This window comes from Cricetulus griseus, chromosome 2 (assembly GCF_003668045.3).
Source record: "Cricetulus griseus strain 17A/GY chromosome 2, alternate assembly CriGri-PICRH-1.0, whole genome shotgun sequence".
Classification (NCBI taxonomy): Eukaryota; Metazoa; Chordata; class Mammalia; order Rodentia; family Cricetidae; genus Cricetulus; species Cricetulus griseus.
This window is the reverse complement of record NC_048595.1, coordinates 42418772-42442268: the sequence shown is the minus strand read 5'-3', so window position 1 is coordinate 42442268 and position 23497 is coordinate 42418772. Positions and strand designations below refer to the sequence as shown.

Here is a 23497-nt window from a genome sequence, read left to right as displayed (position 1 = left end):
AGACATACATGTAGGCAAAACACCATCACATATAAAGTATAAATAAATAATTTAAAACAAAAACAAATGAATACATAATGAAAGACTCCTGGCCATCTCCACTCCCACAGACCCTCACCCAGACATAAGAACTAGCAATTCATTTTGTTGCTGCTGCTGTTAGATATCTTTATACTGAAAGAAAGTGGACTTTCAGAATTTCATGGCTCATGTCTGTCTTTGCCATTCATTACATGTCATAAAATTTATCCTGTTCATCATCTCTATGATTTATTAAAAAATTAATGCATTTTTTTTAAGCTGGGCAGTGGTGGCACATGCCTTGAATTCCAGCAATTCAGAGGCAGAGGCAGTCAGATCTCTGTGAATTCGAGGCCAACCTAATATACAAAGCAAGTTCCAGGTCAGCCAGGGCTACACAGAGAAACCCTATCTTAAAAAACCACAGATAAATGAGCAAATATAATTTTCTTCTCATAGAATTTTTTTACATTTGTATATTTATTGTGTGTATCATGGCCATCAGAGACATATTATGTGTGTTCTCTCCTTTTATCATGTGGGCCCTGGGGATGGAACTTAGGTGTTAGACTTGGTAACAATGTCTTTACCCACTGAGCTGTATCACTGTCTCGGAACTTTTAATGACATAGTGATGGTTTAATTGTCAAATAAATATTGAAAAAATTTACACATTAGTAATGTGTCATTATTTTCACTTTGCCTATGGGGTAACCATAGTTGAGCAAGGTGGCAGTTAATAGATGCACTGGCACACACCATGTTAGTTATCTCACTCATGCTTTGCACACCGTTAAAGGGTTCATTTCAGCTTGCTAGTGGTACAATCCTATGGTCCCAGGACTAATGTGGCTGAGGCAGGAGGATCATGAGTTTGAGGCTAGATTAGGCTATACAGGGAGATCCTCTTTCAAATAAGCAGAGACCATAAAGGGTTTAACCTGTTGTTGCTGGATAAAATCGGTTTCCTCCAATGTGCATCCTTTACTTCACTGTGAGATTTGTATCATATGTGAAATTCACTAGGTTCAGTAGTTGGGATTTTGATATGTCTGGATATTTTAGAGGTATTATAGATTTCAAATTTTTAAAAATAATTTAAGATTATTTATTTATTTATATTTTATGTATGAGTGCTTTGCATGCCTGAAGAGGACATCGGATCCTCTTATAAATAGTTGTGAGCCACCATGTTGGTACTGGGAATTGAACTCAGGATCTCTGGAAGAGTTTAGTTTTGTCCTCTGCTTAGTTACTAGACGAGAAACCAAATGCATGGGCCATTCATTCAGTTAGTCTACCTTGTGAACTGGCTCAAGTGGAAAGATGAAAACAATATTTGATAGAAATTTAGGGTTTTTTTCTTTCACTCAAAAAAATACCTTATAATATTAGGTCAACTGCCCAATATTCTTCCTTCATGCAAGTCGGTATTTACTTAGAAGCTAAACATAATGCTGTCATTTACTGGCCTTCCCTACGAATACCAAGTACAGTGTGGACAATCCTATTATAAGCTGTTTTAAATCTTGTGAGGGTCTGAAGAGTTTGAAGAACAGATTATACTGTTCTATGGATAAGGAAAATGAAGGCAGGCATAAGGCTGGATAATACGTAGTGATTTACCCAACAGCGGTGTGTAGATGGCGTTCAGATTCAAAGCCTGTTTTTGGACAATTGCTTTGTTTTGTGATTGTAGAATTTATAGCACTACAAACTAAATTACTCAAGGATTTGTAGGATGTGTGCTCTTAGCTTCGTAACAATCTAGTAGTTTTTAAAGTTGTTTAAAAAGCAGAAATCATTGTTTTTGTGACATGTGCAACCCTGAAACTGTTTATATGGCACACACATGGAGCTGATATCTGATCCAGAAGTCCTGTGTTTTTGAGATTGTGGTGGCCTTGAACTTCAAATTCTCTTTCCATGCCTTGTTCCCTAGTCATGTTTTAATGGGTTTAAAGAATTAAGCCATGAATTAGCAATAATAAGCTTCTACCTGTCCTAACTAGTTAGGCTTATAAACATGGCTCTGACTTCCACAGTAAATGGTATTGCACATTTAGAATTCAGGGACCTGCGAGGCAGAGGTAGGCGGATCTCTGTGAGTTCGAGGCCAGCCTGGTCTCTAGAGCGAGTGCCAGGATAGTCTCCAAAGCTACACAGAGAAACCCTGTCTCGAAAAACAAACAAACAAACAAACAAACAAAAAATTCAGGGACCTGCAAGGCCAGTTCCTGCCAGCAGTTTCCTTATGGCTCCCCAACATCCCTCTGAGGAATTGTTAGGGAAAGAGCTGTAGAAGGGTGCCAGCAAACAAGTGTGTTTCTTAGTATGGAGTTCTTGTCTTTGCTGTGGGAATTTGATACTTACTGTTTTCATAGGCAGGCTCACAGGCCTCTTGACACAATAGGTGGCCTCCTGAATGTCTCATTACTCTACCATGTTTGGCTATGCGGTGTCTTCCTCTTGATGACTTGGTACATCTCATGGATACTCTTCAAAATCTATGCCACAGAGGTCAGTATTTGGAGTTTTTTTGTTAATACTATTGTGTTTCAGAGTATAGAAAGTTGTGCTTTCAGAAGATGATCACCGCTCAAAGCCGTGCTACTTAGTTGGTTTTCGGTTTTATCATTCACTCTGTATTTCTAAGGAACAGAGTTGGTGTTCCCAGAGTTTCTGGGAGTTAAACAGGATGGTATTTGCTATGCTTTGCTTAGAGCCTGGCTTTCTTCCTGCGTTTTTGAGTATGAGATAGGCCTAAATTTTAAATTAATTTTACATGCTGTTGAAATAGATACTATCAACATTTAAGTATGTGGTTATGCAATATTTGCTTTTTGAAGAAAATCTTGAAGTTTATTAAGAAATTCTGAAAATTGAATTAACCTGGAAATTCTCATAAAAATATTTTTTAAAAAAGATTTATGTTATGTGGCTGCATGCATATATGTGTGCGCCACATACATGTCTATTGCTATGGGTACCTTGAAACTGAAGTTGCAACAGTTGTGAGCTGCCGCATGGGGCCTGGGAATTGACCCCAGGTTCTCTAGAGGAGCAGCCAGGACTCCCAACCTCTGAGCCATTTCTCCAGCTCCATAAAAATTTTTGCTTTAAATTAACTTATTTTTATTTCATGTGTATTGGTGTTTTGCCTGTATGTGTGTCTGTGTGAAGGTGTTGCATCCCTTAGAATTGGAGTTACAAACAGGTGTGAGCAGCCATGTGGGTGATAGGAATTAAACGAAAGTCCTCGGAAGAACATCCACTGAGCCATCTCTCTAGCCCTACAAAAATATTTTTAAGTGAAGAATTGCATTTTTTAAAAAAATTCATCTAGATGTGTTTGTCATAGAAAAGAAGTGTTTTATTTGATCTTACCGTCTCTGTTGTAATTTCCAGTGGCTTCACAGGAATTTTGTTCCTGGAATTTATTTCTATTAACAGATATCATTTTGAGCCGGGTGGTGGTGGAGCAGGGCTTTCATCCCAGTACTCGATAGGCAGAGGCAGGTGGATCTCTGTGAGTTCGAGGCCAGCCTGGTCTACAAAGCTACAGAGAGAAACCTTGTCTAATTTGATAAAATAGGGACAGTGACACCTGAGAAAATTTATTTATTTATTTATTTATTTATTTATTTATTTATTTATTTATTTATTTATTGAGACAGGGTTTCTCTGTTTTGCTTTGGAGGTTGTCCTAGAACTTACTCTGTAGAGCAGGCTGGCCTCTAACTCAGAGATCTGCCTGCCTCCCAAGTGCTGGGATTAAAGGCATGCGCCACCAACGCCCGGCTAGAAAATATAGTTATTTTTATTTAAAACTTTTTGTGTATATGAGAGTTTGTCTGCCTGTATATCTATCTGTACCATATGAGAGCAATATTGGTGCTGAGATATCTAACCCTAGCCCTCTGGAAGAGCAGCCAATGCTTTTAACTGCTGAGCCATCTCTCCAGCCCTCACAGTAGCATTTATTTAAACAGTGCTTTTGCAAGAATCATTGAAGACGTTGATTTGATTGTATTTGTCTCTCTATAATCTCAGTCAGTGCTCACTGATTATAACAAGGTCATGAGAAGAATTCCTTTCATATTCTTTGTATCTGATTGTATCCAACAGGCTTATGTGTTCCCTGTCCAGCCGCCATTTGCGGAGGAATCAGATGAATGCCTCCCGAAAGTCCTAAACAGCAGTCCTCCTCTCATCATAAAGGTACCAGAAGAGTGCAGCTTGCAGTCAGTTATCTTTGCCTTATTTACAGTTAGAGGTAATAATCAGCACAGCTAGGCATTTAGATAGACTTTTTGAGGACCTAGAACAGGGATTCTCAACCTGTGGGTCAAATAACCCTTTCACAGGGATTGCCAAAGACCATTGGAAAACACATATATTCATGCTATGATTCATAAAGCAAAATTACAGTTACAGAAGTACAATAAAAAAGTTATGGTTGGAGGTTACCAAACATGAGGCATTGTATTAAAGGACTGATGCATTAGAAAGATTGAGAGCCACAGGCCTAGAATATTCTAGTACTGATACTGTAAAAATGACCTACTAATGCCATTTCTCTTTAAAAAAAGAAAATCTTGTTTCAAGTGATTAAATACAAAAGTAAAGTACCCTGTGTATGCACCAGCTATGTACATATGTTTTTGGATGGCTTTGAACTCCTGGACTCATCTCAGCTTCCTGAGTAATAGAGACCACGGGCCTGCTCTACCATAGCTGAGCTAGCTAACTTTATAAACTTGTACAGTTCTCTCAAGCATAAGATGTAGTGGTAGTCAACTAAATACATAAAACCATTCCTGGCAATAACCTAGTAACAATGGTAAGTTTTTACATTACTGGATCTAGACACTCTTATTCATGCAGTCTTTGTAGTCTCAAAGGTAGTGTGCTTAGTTGTATGTTGACATACGGATTACTGATCATTCTAAAACAAATCATAATGATAAAAGTTAAAGAAGTTTACAAATCAAACTAAATGAGAAAAATTGTTTTGATTCAAATTACAATTTGAGATTTTAAAGGAAATCTCTAAATATAACAGTATACATAAAGCTAAAAGATCATAGTGCCTTATATATTGTATATTTTTGTGTTTTTGAGACAGGATCATGCTATGTAGGCCAGGTTGGACTTGACTTTGCAGTTGTCCTGCCTAAGCCACCTTCTAAATGCAAAGACCCAGGCATGTACCAACATGTCCAGCTAGCTTATTACTTTAAAAATAGTTAAAAGAAAATGGTTGGAATTAGCTACTCATTTGACTACTTACTAAATCTTTATTAGTAGGCAGGTGTCAGGTACTGCTGGTTGCATTTGGTTAGAACGATGGCTAAGATATAGCATAGCCTAATGGAAAAGGCAGACACATAACACCGCTAAGTTTATACTGGCAAGTGCAGTGGTGCCACTTACTCCCCTTGGTTCCAATACTAGGCAGCTTCTCAGAAGCAAAAATGCTTTGGAGTACTACAGTAAAGATGCTTGCCAGGGAGAAGGTAGATTTTCAGCAAAATGCAATAGCTGTGTGTTTTATGTTTTAGGTGCTGCCTTTGGGTACGGCAGTGAGCAAGATAATGCCCCCATTCTTGTGGGCCTCACAGTGTGGTTACTAGGAGCAGAAGAAGCAACAGACAGAAGTGCCACAGCTGAGAGCTGTGGGTGTGTGTGTGTGGGAGGACAGAGAAAGTTCCAGAAGCAAGAGATATTGGAGTTTTCCATTACAGAGCTATAAAAATGAAGAGTTCTGTAATTTTTGTATATGACTGGAGCTTATAGTGTATAGGAGGTAGAGGCAGGAGTTACGGAGATCCAGAATAGAAGGTTGTAGTTCTGAAATACTGCTTTTTTGTAAAAACATCTATCTGATTTCTCTTTGGATATGTAATGAGTCTAGTTTTTGCGTATGATTTTTGTTGAAGCTTTAACAGTCTTTCTTTTTTTCTTTTAGTATTTGGCCTTACAGGACCTGATGTTGCTTTCGCAATATTCTCCTTCTCGAAGGCAAGAAGTTTTTAGCCTCAGCCAACCAGGTATTGCTCAGATTAGTATTCTTAATTGGGCACAATTATGTGTGCACGTGTGCATGTACATACAAGTGCTCAAGGTACTCCAAACTTTTGGAAGAGAGGTGTATTCATCCATACCGCACATCCTGAAGAATGGACTAAATCTTACATGACTTGAGCGATTACATTGCTGTGGGTTGAATTAATGTCACCAGGAAAAATATTCAATTATTTGTGGATATTCATTTCTTTCAGCTCGTTAAATCCTAAATCTGAGGAACTTATGTGCTAAGGGTCTTAGCAGCCTAAGAATCTCAGCTGTCTTAATGCTGCCGGGAATCTTAGGAACTGGGTAGCTTCATTCCTAGATGGGAGTCAGGACTGGAGTAAGATTTCCGTTATTTGGCTCCATGAACAGAGCTCTGCTCCTGCTAGGTTACTCTGCCTCCCTTAGAAGAAAAGGTAGGCAGACACTGGATCTGATGGTAGCTGAGGGTGCCCTTGGCAGACCTGACTCTCTACTGTGCTTGCCAGGAAGCTCAGGGCTGACTTTGCCAGAGCTCTTGCCTTGTTTTTGGCAGGGAAGTAGTCCAGCCCCAGCCTCAGCCCCAGTGGGTACCTTTCATCTGCTTTCTAATTAGCTCTCCATTATTTTGCTAAGCCCGCCAATTCCCAGATTGTTAAAGGATCATATGTAGTAAAAAGTGATGTGGAAATGAAGCCGAGTTATATAAAAATATAATTGATCAGAGCTGCTCCCTTTAGTGGTGAAAAATCCAGAGCTGGTGCTGCTATAGAGGAGAAGTGGCAACAGTGCTTTTTTCCTGTCACTCTTGGGCTCATCTTCTGCATGGTATTTCCAGAGATTCAAGCAACTGACAAAATAGTATGTGCTGTTTCACAGAACTTCTGTTCTGGGGCATGTGATTGAAATTTAATTAGAATATTATACAGTTCCTAGTTGTTCCATGTTACCAATAAAGCACATCAGTCTACTGATGGGAATCTCGTGTGTGCTTGTTGGTTAGGATGGTCCTCTTTCAAAAGGAGTATGTGTGAGAGTTCCACAAGATGGAACGAATGACATGAGATGGGAGAAGTTTACAGTGATTTCTGCTCTTCTTAACACTTAATGTAACATACGTGATCTTTATGTGATAACTCAGTAGACAAAAGTCTTGGAAAATCAAAGACAGATGAAGAGATTTTTATTTTTTTAATGAATGATACTTATTAGTTCATGTTAAATAATACAGTGACACATATGTAAACTCTCCGAGTATGAAGAATTGAGTTGTAGAATCTGGGTCTGCTTTTTGGTGTGTGGTTTTTTTTTTTGTTTGTTTGTTTGTTTTTTGGTTAGGTTTTTTTGCCTCTTATTTTAATATATTTTTTAAAAATATCATTATCAAACAGCCAAGTCACTCCTAGAGATATAATAGCAATTATAGGTCCTCTCTCACTTTTTAAAAATAATTTTCAACACAGTTCCTCTTCTAGACCTGGCTGTCTGGAATTAGCTCAATAGACCAGGCTGGCCTTCAACTCAGGGATCCACCTGCCATGCCACCACACCTGGTGCAAATACTGGCTCTTATACAGTCTCTCCCTTTATCTATGTGACATGTTCCAAGGTTCCCAGTGGTGCCTGAAACCATGGGTGGTACTGAGCCCTCTGTACCTGTACTTTCCAGTGTATATGTATAAACATATATATATATATATGCATGCCTATAATAAAATGTTTAAATTAAGCATCATACGGGATGAATAGCAATAAGAAGAAAATAGAACAATTATAATAATATACTATGGTGAAATTGCTACTATTAATACTCTTGTGCCAAGGGGCCATTATTCAATAAACTAGGGGTGTTTGAACACAGCATTTTGATACTGTGACAGTCAGTTTGATAACCTAGATGACTACTTAGTGACTGCCTAGCAAGTAGTGCATATATAGCATGAATATGTCGGGTGTGAGGTGAGTTAATGTCCCAGGCAGTCAGTTATTGTGGAATGGCAGAGATTAAATAATGCTATACAGAATGGTTATTATTGAGGTTTTATATTTGCTGGTTTTGGATTGTGGTTGACTGGGGAAAGGCAGAGTACAACTGTGGATGAAGATGTAAAGAAGCACTGTGAACAGCTAGTGTAGCGGCCATTGAAGCATCATTGTGCGATCTCTCTCTCACTGTCTTAGTTCATTTTCCATGGACTTAGCAGTCTTCAGCATTGCTAGTGAAGTAACTCTGGTCTTTGAAAAAAACTCGTCCTAGTGCTTGGCTTAATTTTGGCAACCAATTTGGCAGCTTTTTAAGGGCACAGTCCAAATTTTTGTTTGCATACTTTTAAGCAAATTGATTCAACCAAGTTCTTAAATTGCTGTGTACTAGATGTCATGAGTAACAATAATAGCTCATCTGAGAAAAGTGGGTCTGGAGCAAAGCCGAAAGCTTTGAGAAGAGGATACAGGAATTTTTACATTTTAAAAGCTGTTGTTTGGCTATCCTAGGTGGACATCCCCATAATTGGACTGCCATTTCGAGGGAGTGTTTGAGTCTTTTAAATGATATGACTCAGAAACTGGTTCTCTACCAAGAAGCTGCTGCTACAAATGGGAGGATGTCTTCATCATACTCAGTGGAACCCAAGAAATTGAATTCTCCAGGTGACTTCTAGTTCTGAATAAGAGTGGAAAAAGAAACATTATCTGTTTCCTAGAGAAGTGACAGTAGTTAATCCCTGATTATTTGCATGTGTGAGGTATATGTTCAGGTGAGATAGATTTAAAGTAACAATACCAGATACTGTATTAAATCAAGACAGAAAGACCTTTGTTATCATTGTAGATTGAAAAGCAGCAAGTCATTGAACATTAAAAGGTACATTTTTTTCATTTTCTAGTTAATAAAATGATACAGCCTGTTGTGGTGGCACACACTTGTAATCCTAGCACTCAGGAGGCAGAGGCAGAGGTAGGTGGATCTCTGTGAGTTCAAGGCCAGCCTGGTTTACAGAGTGAGTTCCAGGACAGCCAGAGTTACCACAATAAAACATTATCTTGAAGTTATGTGATAAAAGTTTAGCACTTTCAATGTTTTTCTTTTTTTTTTCTTTTTTCTTTTTTGAGACAGGGTCTCACTGTGTAGCCCTGGCTGGTCTGGAATTCACTGTATAGACCAGGCTGGCCTTGAATTCACAGAGATCCACCTGCCTCTGCCTCTGAGTGCTGGGATCAATGTTAATGTTTTATTGCAGTTGTATCTAAAAAAGCAAAATCCTAATGCAGCGTATTTGTCTCAAAGCTTTGTGTCAGAGTGTTGAAAAAGTTCCTCTGATTTTGTGTAACATACTTCAACTGAATTGGTTGTTACAAGCTATCTTTTTGTTATTTTTTCTGCTGATAAATGACTGACTCATGATCCTCACATAGGCTAAGAATATGTTCTACAACTTAGCTACTTGAGCCCAATATAAGATGGCTTTTAATAAAGCTCTTTATTGGTCATATCGATAAATATCCTGGGCAAATTAGTCTTTTTCTGTTATACCTAGGATTGTGCATGTTAGACAAGTACTTTAACCCTGAGCTACATTCTCAGCCCTCCCCTTTTTTTTTTTTTTAACTCTTCATTGTGACAAAGGGTCTTAGAAGTGTTCCTGGCTAGCCTTGACAAACTTTAGCCCAGGTAGGCCTTGAACCTGTAATTCTCCTGTCTCAGCTCCCTTAGTTGTTGGGATTACAAGTCTGCCTTACTGGGTCCAGCAACAAATTAGTCTTTGGTGGGACTTTTTTGGAAAGCACCAACATTTTTTTTCCTGCCTGTCTTTACCATGCATTGGATGGGTTTAGCCAAGGAGTAGTTAAAATGGGAACATACAGCCAAACTAGATAGATTGTGGTGCGGTAGTCTGCTGTTTAAAAGTAAAATACATATGATGAGTTCATCTGAAAACACTTAGAGAAATGTGCCATGAAATCAGGATACTTGTGGAGGGGAATGCAGCCACATTGAAGTGACAGGAAACGGAAGTTGTCTACAGGCTGGTGAGGTGACTCTGCAGGTGCTTGCTGTACAAGCCTGAAAATCTGGCTTTGACCCTGGAGCCCACAGTAAAAGTGAACTCTTGTCCCTTGACCTCTACACAGGCACGTGCGCGCGCGCGCGCGCGCGCGCGCGCACACACACACACACACACACACACACACACACACACACACACACACACACACACACACACAAATAATGCATAAAACAAACAAATCTAGAATTCCTGGAGTTGTTCCTGGATTACAAAAATAAAATCTGGATATAGGGACTTAAATCCAAATGGAAGCCGTCTACTGTGCTTTGGTTTAATGCCTTAATGGGGGCAGGGTGTAGAGTTGAGACCCTCTGCTGGCCTGCCTGGGCCTCGTTGTCTCATCTGCACTGCATCTGTTCTTTTACAGAAGAAACTACTTTTCAGACACCAAAATCTAGCCAGATGCCTTCAGTGCCACCGTTAGTTAAAACATCACTGTTTTCTCCAAAATTATCCACACCTGATGTTTCAAATCCTTTTGGGACCCCATTTGGCTCCAGTGTAGTGAATCGGATGGCTGGAATTTTTGATGTAAACACCTGCTATGGGTCTCCCCAAAGTCCTCAGCTAATAAGAAGAGGGCCCCGATTATGGACTCATGCTTCTGGTGAGGGCTGTTTATTTTCTAAAATTTAAAGTCTCATAGTTGCAGGATCAGACAGTCCAAGTTCTCACCTTGTCATTTCTTTTTAATAGATCAGCAAATATCTGACTTTTCTAATCCATCTCCTTGTACCTCTGCCACTGCTGAGGGTAAGACAGTGAGACAGCCCAATGTGATTTACTCATGGATTCAGAATAAACGTGAACAGGTAGGAAGATACATTTGTAGGTTTTATATTTATATCATTAGAAGAATAGGGAGTCTCACAGCAGTAATAGCTTTTTCTTTTTCTTTTTTTTTTTAATGCTTCAAGTGTCAGATTGACTCATGAAATCACCAGTATTTGAGTGTTTTGAATTATAATGCATTTCACATGAGTTAATTCCTTAAGAGATCGTTGGGTTTTAGGTTCTGGGTTAAACAGCAAGTAAAACAAAGCCCTTCCCATATGTTTATATCATAGTAAGGGAAATAGATGAGTAAGCAAGTATATTATGCTATAGTTCTTTAAATGTAGAGTGCCACTAATTGGATTAATCTAAGGGCTGTTCTGGGAACTATTAAGGGCAAAAGTTGCTTCATGCTGTGACATGCTTTTAACTAAGTTGCATCCTGGTAGATCATGTCCAAAATAGGAAAAATATATTTAAAAAGAAGAGAATTTTGATGTTTTAAGTATATTAAAAAGGAGAGCGGTAGGAAAAGACAGTACTTAAAGGAAGGAGGGTGACAGTTCATGAGAACAGAAGGGAAGATGGGAAGAGTCGGTCACAGACCCATGGGAGGGGTGCGCTTGGCTTGCATGAGGGAGGAGCAGTGGAAACTAGTGTGCCTGGCGCAGAGTGAGGGACAGTGGTTGGTAGGCAGATGAGCTCAGAGAGGTGGCAGGCACCAGAGTTTGGGCTGCATTTGATGTTGCCGAAGCTGACCTTTTCCCTCAGTGAGATGGAAAATGCCATATTGTTTTGTTCATAGGATGTTATAATGTACCTACATTATGAAGGAGCTTTTAAAATAGTGGGGTTGAGGTGAAACTTTTCCTTATCTGGACTTCGAATGCTAAGCAGGCATGGAAGCTGAGAGCCAGTGCTAAAACTGCTAAAGTCTTCTAGTGGGCACGGTGGTGTGTGGTCATGGGAGTTGTAATGGCAGCTGTAAAGTATGGTCAAGGTCTGGATACATGTTTTCATACAGATGTAGTAGAGTTTGCCTATAATTTGCTTTTGGTATGCAGGAACAAGTACCTGAGGCACTAGACTAACATAGTTGCAGGTAATTGGGGCAATTTACCACTGATTCTGAAGGAAGAGGTGAAGTGGAGAGCTTAGGAGTTTGATTTTGGGTGTGGGAACTTTGAGATAGTAAAGCAAGTGAAAATTAGATATATGTCTGGAACATACTATTCTGGTAATGTACTTTTGGATAAGTCATTAGGGTATAGAGAGCATTCCAAGCCCTGAGACTTCGTGCTATTGAGTGTGACTACAGAAGGAAAGAGAGCTAAGCTGGACCCTCACCTGGTTAACAGTCAGAGAGATGAGAGGGAATAGCAAAGGACTGACTCTTAAGGAGCGGCAGCTGAGGCGAGTAAAGAACATGTTTCCCAGAGCAGGGCAGGGGTACAGAAACAGAAACAGCATGGGATGGGAGTGACAGGTTAACATGGGAGCTAGGAAGGTGAAGTTCACCAGGACAGAGTGACAGCAAAAGCGTGGGGTGGGAGTGATGGGTTAACATGGAGCTAGGAAGGTGGAGGTCACCAGGTCCACTATTGGAAATAAAACTGGTATACACAGGCAAGCACTCTCTACCACTGAGCTACATCAGCCTGTTTTGTTTTGTTTTTTAATAACTTTTTTTTTTTTCCTTCCAAGACAGGGTTTCTCTGGCTTTGGAGGCTGTACTGGAACTAGCTCTTGTAGACCAGGCTGGTCTGGAACTCACAGAGGCCTGCCTCTGCCTCCCTAGTGCTGGGATTAAAGGCGTGCACCACCACCTGGGTTTAATTTTCTTTGGGGACTGGGTCTCCTAAGTTGCCCGTGTTAGCTCCAAACTTTCTCTATAGCCCAGTCAGGCAGTAGAGTGTCAGTTTCTGAGGCTATAGTTCTGAACCATCTTGCCTGACAGGAGCTCTTGGGTAGAGAAGGGTAGTTCAGGAGGGATTAGGAGAGAAAATGGATACCTCCTTTGAAGACAGTCTTTCAAGGACTTTTGCTGTAAATGGAAGCAGTTGATGGGTCAGGGACTTTAAAGATTTTTTTTTTTTTTTTTTCTGAGACGGTTTCTCTGTGTAGCTTTGGAGCCTGTCCTGCAACTTTCTTTGTAGACTAGGTTGGCCTTGAACTCACAGAGATCCACCTGCTTCTGCCTCTCTAGTGCTGGGATTAAATGTGTGCCACCACTGCCTGGCAGAATCTTACTTATTAAAATGGGATAAATAGAAACATGTTTGCTGGTGAAATCCTTCTACATCTCTTTGCTTAGTGTGGCTTTGGGAGAGAGTCTAGCAAGATACAGATTTACTTTAAACTCAGTTAATTTAGAGTCTGATATAGGACACTTATTTTCTGTAAATGTCATCTTGTAACACCCTATAGAAAACATCTTGGGGATGTTAAAGGGACAGCAGTTGTATCAAATTTAGGGGAAAAGTTGGTTTTTTAAAAGTTCTACCTAAACCTCTTAGATTTCTTTCTGTTATTGGCAAGGCTATAATTGGGTGTCCAGTGCATGTACATGGAAACACAATTAAGGTTAGGTGTCTCATGGTGTTTATCCAGTCCATAGCACAGAGGTATTTGCTTACATAGTTTATTGTAACTATTGTTCATTGCTACATTTGCACTTAGAAAACTCTTCTGCAGGAAGAACTTAGAAATGTGTACTGTACTTAAGTAGACTTGAAAGTATAACCATGTTAATTCTTTTTTTCCAACTCAGATTAAGAATTTCTTGTCAAAACGGGTGCTGATAATGTACTTTTTTAGTAAGGTAAGAATATAAAACGACAGCATTGAGAATGGGATGAGAGGAGATGAAATTCAAGGCAGCAGATAAGATCTGACTTGTAATATTTACAGATAAAATCTCAGCAAGCTGCATTGAGATCACTGCCCTGTGTTTGGACAGTTCTCTCCCTAGACACACAAGTAAGCCCATGATTCCTGGGGCTTGCATCGGTAGTTGTTCCCCTGAGGTGGTGGCTGCCGGCAGCTTTGTGTTGATTTTCAGCATTGACCCTTTGGTGCTGGCTGTCAAGCTTTCTGGTGCTTCATGACTCATTTTCCTGTTCACATCTCTGTGGCCTGTTTTGTACTCAAAAGAGAGGAGACTGAATTAGATGACTGATGTTGAATTTTGATGGATTAAAAAGTCCTGTTTCAGGCCACAAAGTTGTATTCTGTGCCAGCACTGTGGTTTACATTTGTAATCTACAGCACTCCAGAGCTGAGGCAGGAGAATTGAGAGTGTGAAATGAGACCTGGCAACTTATGGAATCCTGTCCCCAAAAGCCCAAACACACACACACACACACAAAAAAAAAAAAAAAAAAAAAAAAAAAACAAACAAACAAACAAAAAAAAAACCCCAAAACCCCCAAACAAGCAAACAACCCCTTCAGGTGGCCCTACCACTTGTTTCCGCTCTCCCTGGGCAGTAAATTTCAAAGTTGCAGAAACTTAAGATTTATTTGTGTTTTTGGTTACACGTAGCTGTTTTGTGTTAATGCTTCTTCAAGCAAAACCCTTGTCCACATATAGGTCAGAGTATTTTGCTTTTAATGTTCATGTCTTAACCCCTCTTTCTGTACACACTGCAGTATTAGTGCACGGGCTCATGGAGCCACTGGCACACACAAGCAAAGGTTTTCATTATTCACTTGTACTCTTTGAAGCCATATATATGATGTTGGCGACACCCTGAAATGAGTATGTGAATATGCGTAAGAGCCATTTCAACTTCTTCACATTGCTTTTTCACTTCAAGGGAAGGGAATAGCTACCTAATGGTCAATTAATTGCCTTCCCCCAAAACGGGGTACTAGCCATCTTTTAGCAACAAGGGTCTTATCTCTCACCAAGAGGATGGGAGTTCTCCGAAGTTTTACTGCAGTTCTTGGTCTCCAGAGGGGAAAACAAGCTTACTGTGAGTGTCTTATGTGTGACCGCACTTTCACGTAAATTCCTTCCTGTAGTTCTAACAGTGGTCCTTATTTTATGGAGAAGGAAGTTTCTGTTGAGCACAAAGTCTTTTCCTCTGTAAGTGAATATTTGCTTTGATTCTGGTTCTGTAAGGGCTGTTGTGTGGTGAAGAGCTGTAGGTGATGCTGTTGTGTGGTGAAGATGTAGACAATGCTGAGAATCTTTGTAGTAATGAGCCCAGTCTCCACTGGGTACTTATGGGAAGCCAGCATTCTTGCTTCTAGTTTGGGTTTTGAGAGGTCTCAATAAGTTGCGGTTGGTCTTGAATTCATTCTGTAGCCCATGCAGGCCTTGAACTTCAGATCTTCTTGTCTTAGCCTCCCAAGTAACTATGCTTACAGGCCTGTGCAGCACAGCCCTGCCAGCATTATTTAGATAGGCCAGTTGTTGCTTCTTACTGCCTACCCAGGGCTATTTAAGGAAGTCTGGTGCGTTTCCTTTTTATTGGGTTGAGAGTAGTAGACAATTTATGAGAAGTAACCCATAGTTACAAGGTTCTTCTCTTTTAAAGAGCTTTCGTAACCCTCCTTGAGTGATCCCTGTGCTCATTGTCTGGGGTGGGCTCATTACAGGTAACTCTTACTTTAAATGAGAGACTGAAGCACTTAGGGGCCTGGGATTACACAGTAAGTTTGTATGCTCTGTTGTGCTTAAAAATTATAATAAGTTATTTCAGTTTTTAAATTTTGGGAGCAGCTGTGAGTCTTATTGTTACAGACCACACAACTGATAAAATTGCGATTTTTGCATTTTGCAAAAATATTTACTTAAATATTTTTGTTTTATTTGTAGCATCCAGAGGCCTCCATTCAGGCTGTATTTTCAGATGCCCAAATGCATATTTGGGCTTTAGAAGGTAAGCAGTGTCTTAGAACTGTAATCTGTAACATCAGTTAATTTTGAAGTCTATTTCATAAGCGGTCACTTCTGGAATTTGGCTTTCAATCCTTGAATTTTCAGATACATTTTAATCTTTGTTTTATATGGATAGTTTTCTTCCTCACTCGCCTGCCAATTCTGGGGACAGAACCCAGGACTCATATCTACTAGGTCAGCGCTCCCACTGAGCCACAGTTACAAGCCTAGATGGATTTTGATTTGGATAGAATTTTTCTTGTACATAAATAAAGATGTTTTTCTATGTAATTAAAGTGCAGCCTGTACATAGTGTTTACCTTATGGCTACTTATATTGAAATATGAAAACTTAGCTGTTAAAGAACTGTTTTACCTTATAAATACCTTCTTGGTGCTTCAGGGACCCAGTCAGGCCTGTCTTGACCACTCCATGAAAAGTGTCCTTATGGCTGTCAGGCCTTGTTTGTTTGTATGTTTTGTTTTGTGGTGCTAAGACAGTTGAACATTTTTTCAGGGCTTGTTCGATCTTTTGTCCACTTTTGTATTGTAGCTTTTCTCTATAGTTCTCTTTATGGCTAGCCTATCAGTCTTCTCAAATAGACATATTCCAGGTGAGTTTGTCTAATTTTACTTCCCTGTTTTCTCCTCCCTTTGAGGTCTGTCTCACTTAGTAGCAGCATCATTTACAGAAGATAGATTTGGAGTTGTCCAGACCACACTCCCAGCTATCCTTAATACTTTGTTAACCCTGCAGGAGGTAAGTGATCTGTCATAGTGTTGGGCATGGGTGCAGGCTGTTTCTGTTTATTTCTCCAGTCCAGTAACAAAACGTGTTAGAAATTAAAAACCCTGAATCTGTTTTCACCCTTAGAAAATCACAATCTAAAAGGGAGAACAAGAAGAACAAATTTTATTTTATGTATCTCAGACTGGCCTTAATTAAACTCACTGTATGCCAGGGGTGACCTTGAACTGGTGATCCTTCTGCCTCTATCTCCCAAATGCTGGAGTACTTACTAGGTGTAAGCCACCATACTGTACTTCACCCTCAGTTTTATGTGGGGATCAGACCCAGGGCTTCCATATGCTCAGCCAGCATTTTACCAACTGAGCTACATCCCCAGCCCACGAGCTGCTGAAAATACCTGTGATTGATTTCATCACTTAATCAGGCAAGTTCCCTATTGGCCAGAGGCTCAACAACTAAGGCCACTGGGTGTCCCAAGGCTGGGTAGTTGGTTTTCTTTTTCTTTCTTTCTTTCTTTCTTTTTTTCTTTCTTTCTTTCTTTCTTTCTTTTTCCTTCCTTCCTTCCTTCCTTCCTTCCTTCCTTCCTTCCTTCCTTCCTTCCTTTTTTTTGGTTTTTTGAAACAGGGTTTCTCTGTGTAGCTTTGGAGCCTATCCAGGCTGGCCTCGAACTCACAGAGATCCACCTGCCTCTACTTCCCGAGTGCTGGGATTAAAGGCATGCGCCACCAACGCCCAGGGTAGTTGGTTTTCACCACAGGCCTCTTTAGTCCTGTACTTACAGGAAAGCAGAAACAAGCAAATGAGAAAACATACTTCCTGCTTTCCAACAGGCTCTCTCTTTTCCTTCCTTACTTCTTTTTCCTATCCTTTTCATTTTTAGAAAAGGTCTCACTGTGTAGTCTTGAACTTGCTGGCTTCAAACTTTGCTTCTGAGATCTGGGACTAAAGATGTACATCCCCAAGCCCTGCAGGTTTCCTTTCTTTTTTTTCCTTCCTTTCTTTTCTTTTTTTTTTCCTAGTTTACATTTTTTGTTTTGTTTTTGTTTTGAGACAGGGTATCACTATGTAATACTGGAGCCTGTAAGTCATAAGAGATCTGCCTGTCTGCCTCCTCAGTGCTGGGATTAATGACAAGTGCCATCATGCCTAGCCCTTCCTTTCTTAATTTAAATGATTTGTTTTACTCTACCTTTTGTTATTGTGGCCATGGGAAGTATAAACAAAGAGCTTGGACATTTAGAAATAGTGTTTGGGTGAAATAGGCTCTTTGTAGGAGATACTGAGCTGGCTCTGAGGAGTAACACTTGTTGCATCTTTCAGTCTGGGGAATCTTTTAGGAAAGGAGAAAAAAGCTTGCTCCACAGTTCAGTTGTTTAAAAGTTAGTTCATATTACCACTTAAGTCTTAATAAAACCAGTGATTTCCTCCCCCCTCTTTTTATTATTGTTGCTTTGAAGATTCTCTTTGAGTTGTTTTTATTTTGGGGGCTTTTGTGATAGGGTCTCATTAAGGTAACCCGTGTGGTCCAATAAAGTCCTAATCCTCCTGCCTTTGCCATCCAAGGCTGGGATTATAGTTATGTACCACCCACTCCCAGCCCAGCATTGCCTAAATATACAACAGGGGCAACTGAGACTCGGCATGTTTTCTGTCCTCAGAACATCTTTATTTCTGTCTTGTGAAGCAAACGATTCTCTGATTATAGATGAGGGAGGCACACTGGTACAGTAGTGTACATCGGAGTTTATACACAAACCTCAGAGTAGGCAGAGCTAGGACTTGAACCTAGGCTAACTGCAAGCCTCAAGAAGAGCAGCAATTCACATCCCTCATCCCTCATCCTTCTCGACCTTGTCTACCATCATGTCCTGGGATTTGGTTTTCTCCCATATAGGATTCTTGAGAGAATGATTCTATCCTTGAAACTTTTTGGCTTATGATCTATAGTATGTTATGTTCAACTTTGTGTGTGTGTGTGTGTGTGTGTGTGTGTGTGTGTGTGTGTGTGTGTGTGTGAGAGAGAGAGAGAGAGAGAGAGAGAGAGAGAGAGAGAGAGAGAGAGAGAGAGAGAGAGAGAGAGAGAGATATGTATAAGATTCTTGGTACAGTACTTAACTTTAACTATGCAATGAATCTTAATATTTGTTTAATTTCCTTAGAAAGTGCCAACTGGAACCCCTTGAAATTGAGTGACTGATGCTGCTACAAGTGAGCTAGATGATCTTACTGACTGCACAGAGATCTCACTGCCCTCACAGTACTCTGCAGTTACTCTGTTCATACCTCCCCCACTGTCGGACTTCCTACTTCTTCAGAGTTTACTAGAAAGAAATCAGTCTACTTATATGGATTGCAGTTACTCATACCTTTGGGTGGGAGGATAAAATTTCCAGATTTGTAAGAGTCAGTCCTTTCCTTGAAAACAAAGGAGTTGAGATGGAAAATACTTTTGAAGGGCAGAACAGAAAGAGGCAAGAGGCCTGTGCAGTTGAGTCAGAGAGACAAAGAATAGGACCAGGGAGCTGACACTTCATTTGTAAGAATTAAGATCCCTTCCTTTGTGAGTGTTGTATCACAGACAGCCTTTTGTTGTAATCACGGACACACTCAGGCCTGCACTCAAACACTTCTGCCTGCTGTACCATCTGAGCAGTCCCTTAATGTTGTTAAAAGTCCTAGGGTTAAAAGGAAATGAGTTGTATTGAGTTGTAATTACCAAGATACGAGTTTATGCTATAGTATTATGTGCTTTCTGATTGTTTCATTAATAAGTAATAAGATGAATGGTATGTTAAGATAACTGCAACAGCAGTAACAGATGTGAAGATGAGGTGACATCTTTAATACAGAAACTGCAAGTTACTGTGATTTGATGTCCCTATTCCTAATTAAAGCCAATGCTGAATTTTAATTCAGAGCTTTGGGAAAGTAATATGTAGTTTATCTAGTAAAGCTTAAGGTAAGAGCCCTTGCTCCAAGCACAGTCCCCTTGTGCTTTTGCTTTATAGCCCTCTTTTTCTGGTTCCTTGCCCTCACGCTGCCTTCTAGTTTCCTCCTTAGCTGGTCTTTCCTTCTCCAGGCTAGTGTGGTTCTTCAGCTGCTTTAGTGCTAGATCCTTTATCTTTGCGTTTTAAAGTCCCTCTCCACACCCACAAAATTCTCTATCTGCTACCCATCCCTTCTTTGTTCCTTGTTCCCAACTCTGATTTTTTCGGACATTCCTGCCCAGAATTGTTACTTCAGCCTCTTCCCTGAGCTCCCTCTCATTTTGACTCTAGACACAGGCTTTAAAGCTACTGTAGATTAAAACATTTCCCTTCAAGCGTGATGTAGGGAGATACCGTAACCATGCCTCCTAATGTCTGGCTACAGCTGTGCCTGACCACGCCTGTCAGGGTGTGGTCCAGGTGATGTCAGGGTGAAGTGGGAGAAGTTTGAAGGGTTAGGGAACGCACATGATAGCCTCTCTTTTTCCTGCTTCTTTGTCTTGCTCTGTTTTCCTGCCAGTTGGCTAGGGAACTCTGTAAGTTAGGCATTTACCTAATAAAGATATCCTGACATTATGTGGCTACGTATTAGTAATTAATCTTATAGTGTGACTTACTTTCTTACATACATGCTTTCTTATTTTTTATAGCTCTGCTTTGTAATTCCCATGTCAAGACTCAAATTAGTCAGCATAAAGGCAGGGATTTATTTTTGTTTCATTTTCTTACTCCTAGCATGTGATAACTGGCAAGTGACGGGTGTTTATTAAACTGCTTGTTGATTTGCATAAGTCAGGGTTTTGAATTGAGTGGCAATCTGATGCAGTGGACTGACGATAATGACTGCCCCTTTACTTTGAGGACACAGAAATGTTGTGTGAATATAATGTTAGTTCTATTTTATGTCTTTGGTTTTATGTTTCTTGAAGGAATAGTTGCTCATAATGAAGAGGGTAACTTCTAAGGGTCTCCATAATTAAGGCAAATTACATAATATCAGCTTCTGGCTGTTACTAAGGGTCGTTTATGTGGCACTATTCTGATTTTGTTTTTCAACTTCTCAGTATAATAACATCAGTCATTTAGTTGTGAACCATTAAAGGCTAAATGAAAAGGATGGGGAGGCTCTAACCCTTCAAGCTATTCAGAGGACAAAGAGTGGAGAGATGGGTATCCAGAGGTAGGTTCTGGTGGTGGCCACTCCATCCTTCTAGGTCACATCAAGTGACTCACAAGTTCATACACATCTGAATAAGTTACAGATATTCAGCTGTTCCCCAGAGGTTTTTGTATGCTGTTTTGGTTAGTTAAAATAGAAATTCATTTGAGAGCATTACAGAATTCATGATAATTTGTCACCAGTGGGTAGGGAACAACTGTCATCTTGTTGAAATTCAGTCATTTTTGTTGTTGTCTTTACTTCTAGGTACTTAGAGGTAAAAAGTTGTGGGCCAAGATGACTTTTTTTAATTATAAAAATTTTTTACAGATATATATATATATATATATATATATATATATATATATTAAAATACCCCCATTAAATTACTTATAGGCCAGGCATGGTGGTGCACATTTTTAATTCCAGCACTCTGGAGGCAGAGGCAGGTGGATCTATGATTTCAAGGGCAGCCTGGTCTATATATTGAGTTCCAGGATAGCTAAGACTACATAGTGACACTCTATCTTTAAATTTTTTTTTCTTCTCCTTCTCCTCTCTTCTTTCTTCTTTTTGGTCAAGTTAGATCTAATGGTGCAGGCATAAAATCTCAGTTCTTTGGGAGGATGAGATAGGAGAATCGCAACTTATTTGCTCACCTAATGTTTCTGGAGTTTCTTTCCAGCCTGGTCCCGCTGCCGCTTTTACCCAAATAAACACATAGACGCTATATTAATTATAAAAAGATGGCTAGGGCTTCTTATTGGCTAGCTCTCTTTTAATTTTTAACCTGTTTCTATTAATCTGAGTATTTCCACATGGTCTTATCTTACCGGAGAAGGGTCCGGACCTGTTACTCCTTCCTTGGCTACATGGTGTCTCTGTGGCCTCCCTGTCTCTCCTCACTCCCTCCTGTAGCCCTGTCTATCCTTCCTGCCTGGCTATTGGCCAAACTGTTTTATTCATCAGCCAATAAGAGAAACATATACAGAAGAACATCCCCCATCAATCTAGACTATAAAATGAATTCAAGATTGGCCTGGGAAACTTAATGAGATCCTATCTCAAAATAAGAGTACCAAGAGGTCTGAGGATTAGCTCAGTGATAGAGCACTTGCCTAGTATGCTCAAAGGCAAAGCCCTGGGCTACATTCCCCAGTAGCAGGGGAGAAGGTGGAGTGGATAGTTGTGTGGCATAGGCTGGATTCCTTCACGCTGTGTGGCCATCCACACCATCAGCCTCTAGACCCTGTTCATTTGGAGGGCACTGTACATCAACAGTCTCAGAGAGCCTCATTCTGAAATGTCACCTTGATATAGGAGGTCAGTCCTCTTGTATTTTTTTTCTCTTTATCTGCAAGTTAGATTTTGATCATGGAACATTGAAATTTATCTCATTCCCAGATCCATTTACCCAACAGATACTTAACTATCCAGGAGTTACCATGGAATGACATACAGTGGGAAACAGACATTCTTTTCTAACAGGAACCTGCAGGCTAGAACAGAGCCACACCAAGAGCTAATTACGGTGGTGTACACCTTTAATCCCAGCACTCAGGAGGCAGAGGCAGGCAGATCTCTATAAGTTCAAGGCCAGCCTGGTCTACAGAGTAAGTTCCAGGACAGTCAGGACTACACAGAGAAACCTTGCCTCGAAAAAACAAAAAAACAAACAAACAAACAAAAAAACAAACAAACAAAAAAACCCCCCAAAAACAAAAAAACAAAACAAAACAAAAAACCCCCAAAAAATCTAGTTACCATTATAAGGATTCAATGCCTAGAAAGAAATGCAGGAAGATGACAGAACATAGCAAATGATTCTAAACTAAGATTGTGGGGTCTTACATTTGTGCATGTGTGTTTGTGCATGTGTGCCTGTATGATGTAGGTCAGAAGACAATGTGCAGGAATTGATTTTCTGCTAACATATGTAGGTCCCAGGATTCAAATTCAGGTCAGCAAGGTTGATAGCAAGTACTTAACTCAGCAAGCCATCTTGCTGGCCCTAACCTAATTTTGGAAATGAAGTATAGAAGGGGATTTGAAGTGGCCAATAGCTTCTTTCAAGATAAAGAAGTTGAAAGAAAGTAAAGGTGGAGAAGAAATATTCTTGCAGGCCAGAGCTTTAAGTTTTAAGGTCTATTAGTTAATTTTCTCATCACTGTGACTACCTGACAAATGTCACCTTAGGGAGAAAGGTATTGCTTGGGTTCAGAGGCATACAGTTTATCATGGCAAAGAAGACCTGTGATGGTGGGAGCAGGTTTGTCCATTATACCAACCATTTGTCAGTTGCTGTGTCTTCTTTATTTAGTCTGAACATCACTGGGTGCCTGGGATGGTGCTACCCACATTCAAAGCAAGTGATCCTCCGTTAAACCTCAGGGTCCCCCTACTCCCCAACACACACACACTCACAGAAGTGTGTCACCTAGGTGATTCTCAATAAGGTTGACAATGGAAATTGGTCTTCATAAAGGCCCAGAGTTTTCACCAGTACCCTACAATCAGGGTACATATCTATGTGGTTTGATCTAACTTGTGTGTTGTAATACTGCAAAAGAGATGCTTTATAAAAATGTTTGTAGCAACTTGGGAAGTTGTTTTACAGTACTGAATTTCTCTTGAAAGGCTACATATTGCTATGATTTATTAAAAAAGATCTTATCCAATAAGTGGTTGAGTCAGAATTGGCAACCAGGCTTTTGGACCCCAAGTCCTAAGCAGTATACATATCAGATTCCCTCGAGGGCTTGGCAAAGGTGTGAATTTCTTTACTTCCTTTCTTAAGA

General features: G+C 40.0%; 1 protein-coding gene across 4 annotated transcripts in view; it reads left to right on the top strand.

Annotated features, from left to right (window-relative positions):
• Ndc1 (NDC1 transmembrane nucleoporin) overlaps positions 1-23497 on the top strand; it is a 49796-nt gene that overhangs the window by 13949 nt on the left and 12350 nt on the right. For 2 of the 4 annotated variants that reach the window (XM_027402378.2, XM_027402377.2), the window contains exons 8-16: positions 2406-2541; positions 4150-4242; positions 5993-6074; positions 8569-8724; positions 10510-10749; positions 10839-10954; positions 13687-13737; positions 15741-15804; positions 16462-16562. In XM_027402378.2, coding sequence (XP_027258179.1) covers positions 2406-2541; positions 4150-4242; positions 5993-6074; positions 8569-8724; positions 10510-10749; positions 10839-10954; positions 13687-13737; positions 15741-15804; positions 16462-16562 — 1039 coding nt within the window. Of the gene's footprint in view, positions 1-2405; positions 2542-4149; positions 4243-5992; positions 6075-8568; positions 8725-10509; positions 10750-10838; positions 10955-13686; positions 13738-15740; positions 15805-16461; positions 16563-18712; positions 20117-23497 lie in introns of those variants that run through there. The other 2 variants (XM_035439733.1, XM_027402379.2) reach the window with 2 other exon arrangements.